The sequence below is a fragment of the Bidens hawaiensis genome, unplaced genomic scaffold, assembly GCF_021521415.1.
Source record: "Bidens hawaiensis isolate Kalapana, Puna unplaced genomic scaffold, B.hawaiensis_p1.1 tig00002935_1, whole genome shotgun sequence".
NCBI lineage: Eukaryota > Viridiplantae > Streptophyta > Magnoliopsida > Asterales > Asteraceae > Bidens > Bidens hawaiensis.
In genome coordinates, this window is record NW_027491158.1 from 2,116,123 (window position 1) to 2,130,646 (window position 14,524).

The 14,524-nt window shown below is 35.0% G+C and overlaps 1 protein-coding gene and 1 long non-coding RNA gene across 2 annotated transcripts; both read left to right on the forward strand.

Moving 5' to 3' along the window:
* The first annotated feature begins 7,161 nt into the window (after positions 1-7,161).
* Positions 7,162-7,601, forward strand: LOC143621736 (uncharacterized). The gene is made up of 3 exons (XR_013151590.1): positions 7,162-7,247; positions 7,314-7,361; positions 7,471-7,601. It is a non-coding gene; the product is annotated as an uncharacterized LOC143621736 (long non-coding RNA).
* A 3,428-nt stretch (positions 7,602-11,029) lies between these two features.
* LOC143621737 (plasmodesmata-located protein 8-like) lies at positions 11,030-12,822 on the forward strand. The gene is made up of 3 exons (XM_077093066.1): positions 11,030-11,744; positions 12,221-12,328; positions 12,481-12,822. The coding sequence occupies exons 1-3, from the start codon at positions 11,030-11,032 to the stop codon at positions 12,483-12,485; spliced, it is 828 nt and encodes a 275-aa protein (XP_076949181.1). The 3' UTR covers positions 12,486-12,822.
* Positions 12,823-14,524: the final 1,702 nt, after the last annotated feature.

The window sequence follows — 14,524 nt, forward strand, 5'->3', positions numbered from 1 at the left end:
GACTAAAGCTGAATCGCTTGTTGTAAGTCAGAGCAGTCATCGCTGACTGCATGGTCGCGCCCATGCCATCAGTGCCCGCCTTTCTCCCTGACATGCAAACGATCATAACATGCATGAGAAAGCGCCACTGGTCAAGTAAAAATCCTTTCCTTCTCTGCGTATCCCCCAAGGGACCAGAGTATCCCATTCTCAAAAACGCTCCATCACGGAAAGGAGCTACAAACTCTGTCGGGTCATCCCTTGTCTCATTCCCAAATCGTAAAGCCTCCCGGATTTGTTCAGAAGAGAACTGAACAATCTGATTGTTGACTGTTGCGCGCATCACCGGGGGTTCGACTCTACAGTCATATTCCACAGTCTGCCAAAAATCCTCAATGTTGGGCAAGGATATCGGCAGAGTTGTTGTAATCGCGTGGAATATCCTCGAGCGTAAAAGAAATGTGATGATTTCGCGGAAATCATCAACTCCGCTCGCCTCCGGGTCTAATGTTATGTACATGTTGTGACCCGGGAAGAACTGCCTCTGGTTATCACCTCCGTCATCACCGCCTGCACCACCTGCTCCAGCAACAGCAGCCATATCTGCAACAAACAGGTTAAGTTAGATAAACGTCAAAGCGAATCACAAGTTCGCCTGTTACCATGAGCGAAGTTGTGATCTATACTATACAGGCGAAGTTAAAGGTGGGGCGAAGTTGGGAAACAACTTCGCTTCAACTTGAACTTCGTCTGATAACTGTTAAGTACAAAGGTCCAGGCGAAGTTAATGATAACTTCGCCTTACCACAACATCGCCTCATAAACTGTTTCAAAAATTAATAATCAGGCGAAGTTAAACCTCAGGCGAAGTTACGGATAACTTCGCCTAAACTGTAACTTCGCCGAATTCGAATCGGCAACAGTTAGGATAATCGAACGACGTGTAGATGATGATTTTGGAGATCGAGGACTCCGTAACACATGATTTTATGAAGTTTTAGACGTTCAAGTAGTTTACTATCACGTAATAACAAGTTTGAAATCGGGTGTTTAAGGTTCGAAAGAACGAGGTCGTTTATCGAGTCGAAACGACCGATGATTAACCTTAATAGACAATGATAATATGATAATCGAACCCTACTCACCTTGAATTTGATTAGAATCGAAGGAAAGTAAAAACACAGAAGATCGATAAGATGCTCGATAAGTTCGCCTATTTCTCGGAGAGGATAAGTTCGCTGGTTTTGAAATAATGAAACTGTTTGACCTAAAAACTTCTTTATATAGGGTCAAGGTTAGTACAAGCGAAGTTATCGATAACTTCGCCTATTCCAGGCGAAGTTATGAACAAGTTCGCCGGTATTTACAAAACAAACCCCTATACTTTGAACAATTTTCAATAAAGTTTTAAAAACATCCTTTAAAGCGTTAAATGATACGATCAAGACCAAGAAGGTGAACGGGAAGCAGAGTCTAAGATCGAAGAGTAATTACTACTTAATCAGACACTACGGGTCGAGGTCAATTCGGGGTGACTTGGGGAAAGCCAAATACGCTTTGAGAATAGATAGGAGGCATCATAATCTCTGAGTTGTTGCCCACTTAAGTTTTGAGCTTAATTGAACCTAACTCGTATCACAGAAACAATGAAAACCATTTTAAGTAGATTACCTGCTTACAACCTGTTTCTTTATGTCATAATACAGCTGAACACGGATCTGTGTGACAGTCACGTAATTAGTATGATTCCTGTTCGGATCTTTTCTAAAACATGGTAGTCCCTGTCGAGACTGAAATTTGATCCCGTGTACTTTAATTTTTCAAATTTTTGTTACTTTTGTAATTGTTTGATTTTATACCTGGTTACTTGGTCTTGATTGATAGCACATTGTTCTTCAAGAGAAAGGGTAGCGACTTTCTGCTGGTGCAAGTCTACGTGGACGACATTATCTTTGCTGCATCAAAGGTCGCCATGTGTCAGGAGTTTGAGGCCGTCATGAAGAAGAGATTTGAAATGAGTGCTATGGGTGAACTAACCTTCTTTTTAGGATTGCAGGTTGATCAGAAGAAAGATGGGATGTTCATTCATCAGATGAAGTATGTCCATGATGTTCTCAAACGTTTCAAGATGGAGGACAGCACTCCATATGATACTCCAGTCTGCGTCAATCACAAATTGGGTGCTGATTCAGACAACGATGCAGACGTGGACCCAACCCAATATCGGGCAATTATAGGTTCTTTAATGTACTTAACTGCTTCTAGGCCTGATATAATGTTTGCTGTTTGTCTTTGTGCACGCTTTCAGGCAAACCCAAAAGAATCTCATTTGAAGGGTGCGAAGAGGATACTTCGGTATCTCAAAAGGCAAGCCGAAGCTGGGGTTGTGGTACTCGAGAGGAGGAGACTTGGAGCTAGTCGCTTACACAGATTCTGATTATGGAGGGTGCAATCAGAGTCGGAAGTCTACAACTGGTGGATGTCAGTTTCTTGGTGGCAGACTAGTGTCGTGGCAATGCAAGAAGCAGACCTCAGTCGCAATTTCAACCTGTGAAGCAGAATACATGGCAGCATCCAACTGCTGCTCCCAGGTTCTTTGGATTCAACAACAGTTGCGCGATTATGGTCTGAATTTCTCACTTACTTCTATTTGCATTGATAACACTGCTGCTATCTCAGTAACTAACAATCCCGTGAAGCACAGTAAAACTAAACATATTGACATACGTCATCATTTTATACGGGATTGTGCTGAGAAGAAACTGATTGTGCTCGAAAAGGTTGACACGTTAGATAATTTTGCTGACTTGTTCACGAAAGCGTTTGACAAAACTAGATTTCAAAACCTTGTTGAGCTGAATGGGATGATCAATCCCAAGTAACCATGTCATATGTTTGTGTTTGAATTAAAAAAAAAAAAAACGTCACTATCGCTTAGAATTATGTTGGTTGCCTCAGTTTGAAGGACATGTCTTCGGATATGTTTGGTCCTCATTTCTACTTGTAGAATATGAGGATAGCCATTAACCAGATGACTGAAAATGACCGGAGCGGTTTATGATGTGTTTTCATTCTTTCGCTGAAAATTAGTCGATCATACTTAGTTAGAAGGACACATACTAGTATGTGGTCGGTCCAGCTGATCCATTGGATCTTCGGGATAGCCGTTTCACTGAAGACTTTGATTTGGTCGGGGCGATTGATGTTAAAATTTTTTTTCTTTTAGGGAGATGAAATTATTTTTCAAGTCTACTACTTCGTAAGAAGTTTCTTTACTATGTTAACAGAAAATTGATCAAACCTTGGAAAGTGATAGATATACTGATTCTGTGTGCTTAACTAGTGAAGTAATTAGGCCTAAAAGACTTTAGAACAGTCATTGTATGTCATGGTAGCTTTTTATGGTGCGTAAAAGTAGAAGTGATACTAACTAAATCTACTCGATTTTATGTGGAAACTCCTTAAGAGTTGTGCATGTCTTCATATATATCTTTCCGAATGATAGGCAGAAAAGCGATTACCCAGTCATACACGAGCCCGTGAGTGTTCTGATTCCCGTGAAGATAGCGTGTCAAGACGCTAAAATTTGTAACTTCGCTCACTTTCTTAAATTCGCCGGATTGGCGAAGTTGAGAATAACTTCGCTTAAAACTTAACTTCGCGTGAATTTGTAACTTCGCTCACTTTCTTAAATTCGCCGGATTGGCGAAGTTGAGAATAACTTCGCCTAAGTTGAGCGAACTTGGGAGGCGGGCGAAGTTGTGGGTAACTTCGCTTGAGGTAAGCGAACTTGAAGAGGTAGGCGAAGTTGTGGATAACTTCGCTTAACCTTATATCTTCGCCGAAACCCTACTAACAGTGACGGCAACTTCGCCTGATGAACACGAACTTTCTGCAGATTAGATTTCTGGGTTTTTCGAGGTTTGTGAAGGTGTTATGGGTTGTTTATGATTGTAGGAGGTGAGTATAGCACAAAAACTCAGAAAACTCGTCCCGCGAATAGTCGAACGGAACGATTTCTACACCCGCGTGATAATCCCGAACCACACAATCGAGCAAATGCTCTGATACCAATTGTAGGTTCCCAGCCGGATCTACACGAGATATCGCGTTCTACGTAGGTGCGGAATCCCTACGTAAGACGTTACGAGTATAGAAAACAATACGAGCTAACACACGATACGATAATCAAACACACGTTGTATTCCAACCGTAAACACGTGATACTATGATCACTGAATACAAACTCTCTGACTCGAATACACGAATAAACTCTCTATCTTATGAATAAGCCGTAAACAAACAGCTTATATAGACACGACAACTTCGCCCGGCATGTTCAGGCGAAGTTGTCCCTAACTTCGCTTGTCTAACAAGTTCGCCCATATCAGCGAACTTGTTAGCAACTTCGCTCACATACAAAACTCAAATCTAACTAACACGATTACAGACACTCGACACTAAACTACTGACATCATGCACCAACATCCATCATTCCTTCAGCAACAACTACGAAACTAATCTTTTTTGGTCTTCTTCATTCCTTAGTATTAAACACCTTTATTTGATAGTGTTCGTACTCACAAACACACATGAGGAGCCTTTCATAGCTCTCATCCTCTTCAATCAATTTACCTTAATTACAACAAGTCCTACATCCAATTACGTATTTTAAATTGCGCATCATATATTAATATTGTATTCTTCGCACTTTTAAGCATATGTGAATCACATGTATATCAACTAGCTTCTTGGTTGCCTTTAAAACCATTAAACCAGCCAAACCTACCATCTTGAAATGAAATTCCCCTTTAAATCAGCTATTTATGTTTATACAGTGTTATACATATATATTATATATATTTGGGTTATAAACGTCATATTACACGTGGTTTTCATATAAAATTTACATGTACCTATTGGATGATAACTTTTTTATAGCTTCTCTAAAAAACATGCAGAAATCATTTCATTATTCCATAACTAAATAAATATATAAAATAACAACTAATTAGGCTTTAAACTAGAATATTAAAATGAAGTTGTTTTTATAAAAAAATGATTGTTCGTCATTGATACACTAAACATAAAGGTGGTACCCCACTAAAAATTGTGTAAAATCATGACCAACGGTTTGGTTTACCATTTTTATAATTATGGGCCGTATAAACTAAACCGGACTGTAGGAGGTGGTTGGTTAATTTTAATTTTCTTCATGTTGTTTAAGTTTTAAATTCATCGCTAATGCTATTTTATACTTCTTCTATCATTCATATAATTCCTTTTTATAAATATATTTATTTTGTCAAATGATAAGCGATGTCTAAAATATCAAAAGCTCACCTTATAAATTCGGAGAACGATGTTTCTAACAGGAGTTATACAACAACGTATCATTCGTTTACCTACTTATAATTAAATTTACGGGATATGTGTTTATTTTATATTACAACTAACATATAAGATTGTACCTATTTGTTTTTAATGTTTCAGTTGATGCATCTACATGTCCGTTGTCATACATTTCAAATGGTATTCCATTATTATTTAATTTAACTTGAATTTAATTTAAAAAATAAAAATAAAAATTTAAATTTACCTAACACATTTGTTTTAATTCCATCTAAATAGTTATCCTTCTTATAGTCTTTACGAACATCTACATGTCTGTTGTCATACATTTCAAATGGTATTCTATTATTATTTAATTTAACTTGAATTTAATTTAAAAAATAAAAATAAAAATTTAAATTTACCTAACACATTTGTTTTAATTCCATCTAAATAGTTATCCTTCTTATAGTCTTTAATACGAACAATGCATATTTCGGTGCCACTGAAAAAAGAAAACAATGAAAATTTCATATAATAAACAGAAACATGGTTATGCCACTTGACACCTAATTGGACAATCTTTATGTCACTTGGCACTTTAAGGTTCCAAATCAAACTATATCCCATCCCATATTGCTTTAATGAGAAATCAAGAAGAAAACTAACATTTATAAAAGACAAGACTGTGCATCCAACTTATTATTATCATTAGGCGGTGCATGAACTATTGTGTACAACTACTCGATTTTAAAAATATTTACTGTTATCCCGGCTGTTTTTTTTTTTCGGTTCTTTTTGCGGTTTGAAAGCTGGTTTGCAAACAACCAACCATTTTTTATTATTATTTTTTATTTATTTGTCGGTTGGACGGCCAATATGGTCCAGTTTCTAAACACTGTTTTTATCTCAAATGGATTAAAATATATAAGTTGAATTTTATATGTAACAAAAACAAAAAAGAAATATTTGGATATTTATGAATTTCCAACATGTATATATATTTTTTCATATTGTTTAATAAGTAATTTAATATACCGTATAATATATATATATATAAACAGTTTAACATATTTTTTGTATTTTACATAATGTCACCGTTTGAATAAATTTATTTATTTTAACCCGGGTATGTAACTTAGTCTTCATATATAATAAAAGAACAAGTTCTCCACGTGTCGCCCCCAGGGCTATCGTGTTCACCATACAGCTTGGCCTCCAACAAAAGCTTCCTTCCTATGTAATTGTAAGCTTCTCTTTTTCACACTTTTATCTAACAAGCAGATTCACAATTCAAATAACTTCCTCGGTCATCTCTGATTATTTCTCCATTCATCCTCCACATAACCAGAATCCGAGTTAGTCAACGATGCTTCATCTGCGGTATGTAATGTTATATATCTCTTAATCTTTTAGTTTTTAGGGTCACCAGCTTCAATTACAGTGGTGTTGAAAGTTATGATTTCTGTCACCAGTAGTTGTATAGTTGTCGATAGCTACTTTATTGGGTTGTCTTTTGTCTATATTGTTGGTAGATCAATTTCTTCAATATTAGTGCTTGGTTGGGGTTTATTGTTATGGTTTCTATTGAATCTAAATTTAATGTTTTATGTTGTGTTTCATCATAATTTGATGATGCTCTTATATTTGCGCTAACCTAACGCACATTCCAATTTGGAACAAATTCTTGCCTGCACTGCTGCACATGTGTGCTACTCAAACAAACACACATGTATAACTGGTAATATTTGTAAACTCCTATTAATTGTTCTTTACCAATTTTAGATGGTCTTTTTAATTTTTAACTTTTTATAGCAAGATACATTTCACGAGAACACGCCACCAACAGAGAGGACCCTGAATGCATTTCTTCACTGGTTGCTGCAACTTTTAATGCAATGCAAAGTGGGGTTAATGATGGTGTTTGGTTAATGCAGGTAAACAAAAAAAGTCTTTTCAAGTGATGGTGTTCGGTTATTTATTTATTAATATCGTGTGTGCAGGGATGACTATTTGCATATGATCCATACTGGAGGCCTACACATATGCAGGTACTAACAATGAAGATAATACTTAAATAATTAATTAGTTTTTAGAGGAATTACTTAAATAATTAATTAGTTTTGAGAGAAATTTCTGATATGAAATAACTTATTTCAGGCACTTCTACATGCCGTTCCTATGCTATTGGTCAAAGTTTGACCACCTAAAATCAAATGTAGTTACCGCTTTTTCCGTAGTCTTCACCGAATGAAGTACCGGTGGCTATTCTTGGTTTAATGGGATCAAGTAAAAAATATTACAAGGAATACAACTATCTAATAGTTGCAAATACTATAGTTGTATATAGAGTTGGTAAATGGGTTGGGTTATGGGGTCGGAACGGGTTAGGGTCGAAACGGGTTAGGGTCAAAACGGGTCACTTAAAAAAGGGTTGTTTTGGTTCGGGTCGGAACGGGTTCGGGTTAACAGGTTCGGGTTAGAACGGGTCAAGGGTGGAACGGGTCAAAACGGGTTTGGGTCAAAACTCGTTAAGTGATTTTTCATTTCGTTTCAACACGTAACAGCTCGTTTAAGCGATTTTTCATTTCGTTTCAGCGCATAACAGCTCGTTTAACCGATTTTTCAGTTCGTTTCAGCGCGTAACAGCTCGTTTAAGCGATTTTTCAGTTCCTTTCATCGCGTAACAACTCGTTTAAGAGATTTTTCAGTTCGTTTCATCGCGTAACAGCTCGTTTATGCGATTTTTCAGTTCGTTTCATCGTGTAACAGCTAGTTTAAGCGATTTTTCAGTTCGTTTCATCGCGTAACTCGTTTAAGCGATTTTACAGTTCGTTTCAGCGTGTAACAGCTTGTTTATGCGATTTTCAGTTCTTTTCATCGCGTAACAGCTTGTTTAAGCGATTTTTCAGTTCGTTTTATCGTGTAACAGCTCGTTTAAGCGATTTTTCAGTTCGTTTCATCGCGTAACAGCGTTTAAGCGATTTTTCAGTTCGTTTCAGCACGTAACAACTCGTTTTAAGCGATTTTTTAGTTCGTTTCAGCACGTAATAGCTCGTTTAAGCGATTTTTCAGTTCGCTTTAGCATATAATAGCTTGTTTAAGCGATTTTTCAGTTCGTTTCAGCACTTAACAGCTTGCTTTAGCGATTTTTCAGTTCCTTTCATCACTTAACAGCTTGTTTCAGCATGTTTTTGTTTTGTTGTTGTCGACTTTTCAGTTTCGGTTAATTTGTCGCTTTTTTTTTGAACGAGGACAACGGGCGAAACGTTTTACTTTTTTTACATTTTTTGTTTTTGTTTTATTTTTTGAGTTATGTCGACGAAATTAACCGAAACCGAAATGTCGACGAAAACGAATCAAAAACCTTAATTGACCCGTCTAGTGCGAAAACTCGAAAGAAACCGAAACCCAACCCGTCCAGTGCTAAAACTCGTGTCGGCACGAAAACTGATCCGAGCCGAAACCTAAACCGATATCGTTCCAATCTAAAACCCGTTTCAACCCAAACATGTCACTTTTCCTTAAGACACTATCCCACATCGACCCATGTAGTTAAATTTGTCAACCAATTTTGACCCAAAAATAAGAATGTGGAATTACAAGTGACCCATTTTGACTAATTTAATTAAAACTATGACCCAAATCAACCCATTTGAATTTTAAAACACTTCAAATTGACCCATTTAGAATGGTTTGGGTCAAGGTTGCCACCCCTAGTTGTATAGGTCCAAACTATTCTTATACAAAAGTCAACAGGAGATCAAAAGTGGAATTAACGACTCAACGAGGGGCATGTTTGACCATTTGGTTAAACTATTAGATGGGAACACTGGTAATAACGAGTAGCCCGTAAGCTAATAATGTTGTGGTTCTCTTAGTGAAACTCATTTTTGGACTTTATTAATTTGGCTTTTCATAGTTAGTGTAACCCATCTTTATATTTATTAAATATAATACAAAATAAATAATAAGAAAAACACCCATGAAGCTAATATGAGCAGATGACCTCAATGAAAATTGTTAGCAACAAAGCAAAGATTATATGAGTATATATATACGATTAAGTAGATCAGCCAAAATACTTGGAAATCGTGTTTGGGTGTCAAAATATTTTCTAACAAATTTTAAATATTTATTCATATTAAATGTCGTCTAAGTTACAGGTTACATATTTATTTGATTATATAATTTTATAAATTATTAATTTGTTTTAAAAATAGTTTTTTGACCCGTGTATTACACGGGTATATAGACTAGTACCAGTATATTAATGTTATACATTTCGCTACACACACATTAGTACCTTTTTGTTGTAATTTATAATATTTATTATTTCCGAAAAACTAAAATATTATTTTTGTGCTAAAGTCGTGTTAGTTTCAATAAACAAATAAGTATATGTGTTGTGTTTGGGTTCATGTGTCTTACACGATTCTCGAGTTCTCATGAAACTTCAGGGTTCAACTCGTCAGCCTACAAACAAGACTCATTTAACACCTTACTAACAATTAGCATAGTATTGGAGTAATAACAAACATATCAAATTATTACACTATCCTACTCAGTGACACTAATAGCTCTTTAATCCCTTTGACTTATCTTTTGACTTTGTACACTTTACTCCTTATACTTCACACACTCCATTTTTTTTTTCTTCTCTTTCACGATAATAGAATCTTGTGTATTTATACTAATAATTTATTTGTATAATATATAAAAAAAAGTTACGATTAAATAATTCTTATAGAAAACGTTGCTATTTTAAAAAAAGAAATTTTATTCCTCTTTCATAATATTCTTTACGATTTTAAGTAAATAAAAGTCGAATCCGATGCTTTGCTTTCATAGGGATTAATACGAGATGGGCATAGACGCCACTAGAATAAATTCATCCATCTTTAATTCTTTTGTGTTTTAATACATACCAAGAATATATGCCCATTTAGAAAAGCAGTGGTGATCATAAAAGAACAATTTGTGTATCTATGAATGAGCGATTGAGCGTGTGTTAAATATGATATGCTAAACAGTAAAACACATAAACAAAAAAAAAAATCATTTTGTATCTAAATTAAACAAATTAACAATATATATGTTTCATTTATTATCTATCCCTAACTCGTTTTCAGGTAACATAATCACTAGAGTTGATATTCTATCTTTTGATACGTACGTAGTCGATACAAAAACTAATGGGTTCATATTTGAAACAATTAGAAAAACACTAACAATGCTAGAAAATGACCCATCGTAAAAGAGCATAGCTTTCACTATTGTTGAAGTTATGAGGCCTTAAGTAAATAACACAAACATCTCAACAGGTTAGATCATGTGACAAACCACGTGAATATTTATTAAAACTTATGCATTTGCTTAGACAATTAGTTTTATTCTTATACTAAAACTCAGTTTTCTATCATTTGGGACGACAAATTTAAATCTACCTTGATGCAGTGGTTTCATTGGGTTTCTTTTTTGCTTTTATATTTGTTTTCGCACTAGTCCCTTTTAGTAATTTTTATACATGATATATCATGTAGCAAAACATATCTATGTTATTTAACTGTTATTATCTTCTTGTCTCCAAACAATATATGTATGTGTAACAAATTAAATATAGAAAATAAACCAATATCAAACATTGGTGGCAAGTAAAGCAATAGAATCTCCAGCTCTTGATAAGCAAATATCAAAAGCAACAAAACTAAGCCAAAATATGTTGAGAGCTCCCAAACTCTATACAAATCTTTTCTTGTTCTTCATTTTCTTCTCTTCCATTGTGAGATCCCATGTCTTCACTTACTTTGGATGCTCCCAAGAAAAATTCCAGCCAAACACCCCCTTTGAAACCAACCTCAACTCTCTACTATCCTCATTTGTTTCCTCATCATCCCAAACCTTGTACAATAGCTTTGCCATCGGAAACGACACAAACGCCTCTTTAAATTCCGCAGTTTATGGATTGTACCAATGTCGGGGTGACTTACGGATACCCGAGTGCGCACAATGCGTAAAATATGCAGCCACTCGAGTCGGGGTAGGGTGTCCTTACTCATATAGTGCTAGTTTGCAGTTAGAAGAGTGTCTATTGAGGTTTGAGAATTATGATTTTTTATGTAAGTTGGATACTAGCCTAAGGTTTAAGAAGTGTAGTAAAAGTGTTAGTCATGATGTTCAATCGCAAAATCGTCGCGATGATGTGTTGGCTCAGTTGGGTGAAGCTGATCAAGGGTTTAGGGTTAGTAGCTCGGGTTTAGTTCAAGGGTTTTCGCAATGTTTAGGGGATTTGAATCCGAATGATTGTAGTTCTTGTCTTGAAGAGGCTACCTCCAAGTTGAAAACCTTATGTGGATCATCACTGGCTGGTGATGTTTTCTTGGCTCAATGTTACATGAGATATTGGACTCCTGGTTACTATAATTCACCTTCAAGTACAAGTTTCTAACTCCTAGCATGTATTTTGTTTTACTTAAATTCTGTTTACAAGGTTTTGTTTTATTTATCGACCAAAATATGTTTTATAATAGTTTATTGATTTAAGCACATGTATGTAGGGATGAGCAAATTCGGTACCCGTACCGATTGGTACCGGTTCCGTGACGGATGACCTATATGTTATGTTCATATTTCATTTTTGGGTCCCAACTTTGAAAAACTACATTACTGGTCTAAACTTTTACATAAGCGTAACATAAATGGTGGTTAACCTTTTTTGTTAAGTGGGTATGAAATTACTAAAATACAATTTTCATTAAAATATAAATTAGAAAACCTAAAACTAAAATAATATATCATGTTAAGTTGTTAATTGCCCATTTGAACCATTTAAAAGTGACATTTTTAGCTTTGGTTAATAAAGGAACACATTTAGGTTTGTGATAAAATTGGGTTTTTAATCACATTGTAGGATCATCCGACGATGACGATGTGGGAAAAACAATTGCCATAATTGTTGGTGTCGTGGGAGGCGTTGCGGCTTTTATCTTACTTCTTTCTTTTTGTGGAAAATCAGGAGGTATTTAACTTTTAATGTTAACAACAATCAAGAAATAGCAGCAATCAACCTAACAACAATTTTACATGATTTATCTTAAACTATGAGGTAAAAAAGATTAATGCTACTTCTTCAACTTATGTTTGCTTTAAAGAGCCGATGTTATATTTCAGGTTAGCAAAGTAGATGGGTACATCTCAAGACGAGTTTGAAGAAAAACGAGCATCATGACCTTTAACTTTGTGTTTATCGATTCAGTTAAAGTTACGTCAGTTTTATCATGATATCTGTAACAACTTATGATATTAATGGTAGATTTTAACTAAAGTTGAATCATACTCTTTAATCTATATGTTGTTTGGAAAACAATATGTTGCGGATAGTTGTTATTAGTCATTGTCACGCATCATGCTGACATTTTAACCAATTGTAACATTTTACTAGCTTGGGTCAGTTGACATGTTTACCATTGAATAAATGGGTTATGCTATAAACTTAAATATGTCTATTAGTCAACACATTTGGGCAATTTACAACTTTATTATAACTTGTGAGCTCATTTAATTAGGACTTATTTAATTAGTTTACAACTTGATTATAACCCATTTTCAACCCATCAACATATTGGGCGATAGGTTACGTTAGCCATGATGATCGGATAATTAGATTACATATATTTTAAGTGTGTCAAAATGGAGTTAGTGTTGACGTTTTTCATACGAATAAACATTGTGTGGTGTTTATACATTTATTTAACCCGCCAATCTAACTTAATAGTTTTATGGCTTTCACTTGTAAAATATAAATAGCTCATAATTAAGTCTAGTTTGTCAATAGAAAATATAGTATTTAATAAAATGATTTGAACCAATCATTTATTTTAATTTTATAATATAACGTGAGGAACTCTTTTGTTAATTCTAGGGGTAAGCAGTAAGCACTACATGCGTGTCACGCGTGTGGGTAAAGAACCACACGTCAAATTCAGGGGCGGATCTAGCTTAATGGCAGGGATAGCACCCGCTACCCCTCAACTTTTCCGGCGAAGTGAAAAGTTTTTAATATTTTTTACATTTTATGTATTACGTTACCCCTAAGATTATATTGTGCTACCCCTCACCTTTTATAAGCCAAAAAAGATAAATCATAGAACAAATACGGTGAATCCGATCATCAACCACCACACTGTCGGTCTCCATGACGGATCCCCCGCCTCCTGCATGCCTTTGCCGTCGCTTAAGACAAAGTGAAGATAGGTGAAAGCTTTTTTGATTGATTATTTTCCATGAGGGACGTATAGAATATATACACAAAATACATAGTAACCTATCCACTATATTAGGAAATACAACTCACAAATTAATACAATTAAATACGATAATAACTGAATATATTTACTAGGAATATATTGGTCTAATACGGTGTGACTGTGAGTTTGACTTACCTTGTTTCAAATTATGACATTCCAAAATTCCTCATCATGGCAATAAGTACAACTTGTAAATCCCAAGTAATTGTTCAAATGATCAATCTGATATGAATTCAGATTGTTTGTTTACCAATCATATTTTAAATTACTACAAGTCTACAACATATAATGAGCATTCTGTATATATAAAAAATTTGTGTATATATATAGAGAGAGATGCATTGTTCCTTCCCATAATTATATTAGTTAGATTGTGGTTTTTTTTTTGTAATCTTAGTTGGTTCAAGTCCAATTATTGCTAATGAAATGCAATAAAATGATGATATTGATCCAAATATGACATTCCTCGTCTAATTGTGGAAACTGGAAAATATTGGTATTTTTCTCTGGGTTATCCGATATTGAAATCAGCATTGGTTTTGCCGGTTGCAACCACGGTCATTGAAAAATGTTTTCTAAATTGAAGCTTATCAAGACGTATTGGTGAAAAAGTATTTGAACAATACTCTAGTTTGTGCGGTCGGAGGAGAAACAATTGATTAAGTAATAGAAGACACTATAATGACTTGATTTCAAGCTTTTAAATATGTATAACTTTATTTATTATCGTGTTTTTCTTAACGTACGTTATTATCGTGTTTTTCTTAACGAACGTTAAAAAAATTACGCTGCCCCTGAAATTATGTTCTAGATCCGCCACGTTGTCAATGTAATTTCTAAAAACATGCATAAGTCATGTTAACAAAATATGCATACAAATATAGTTGTTGCTCCTGCTCCATTAATCA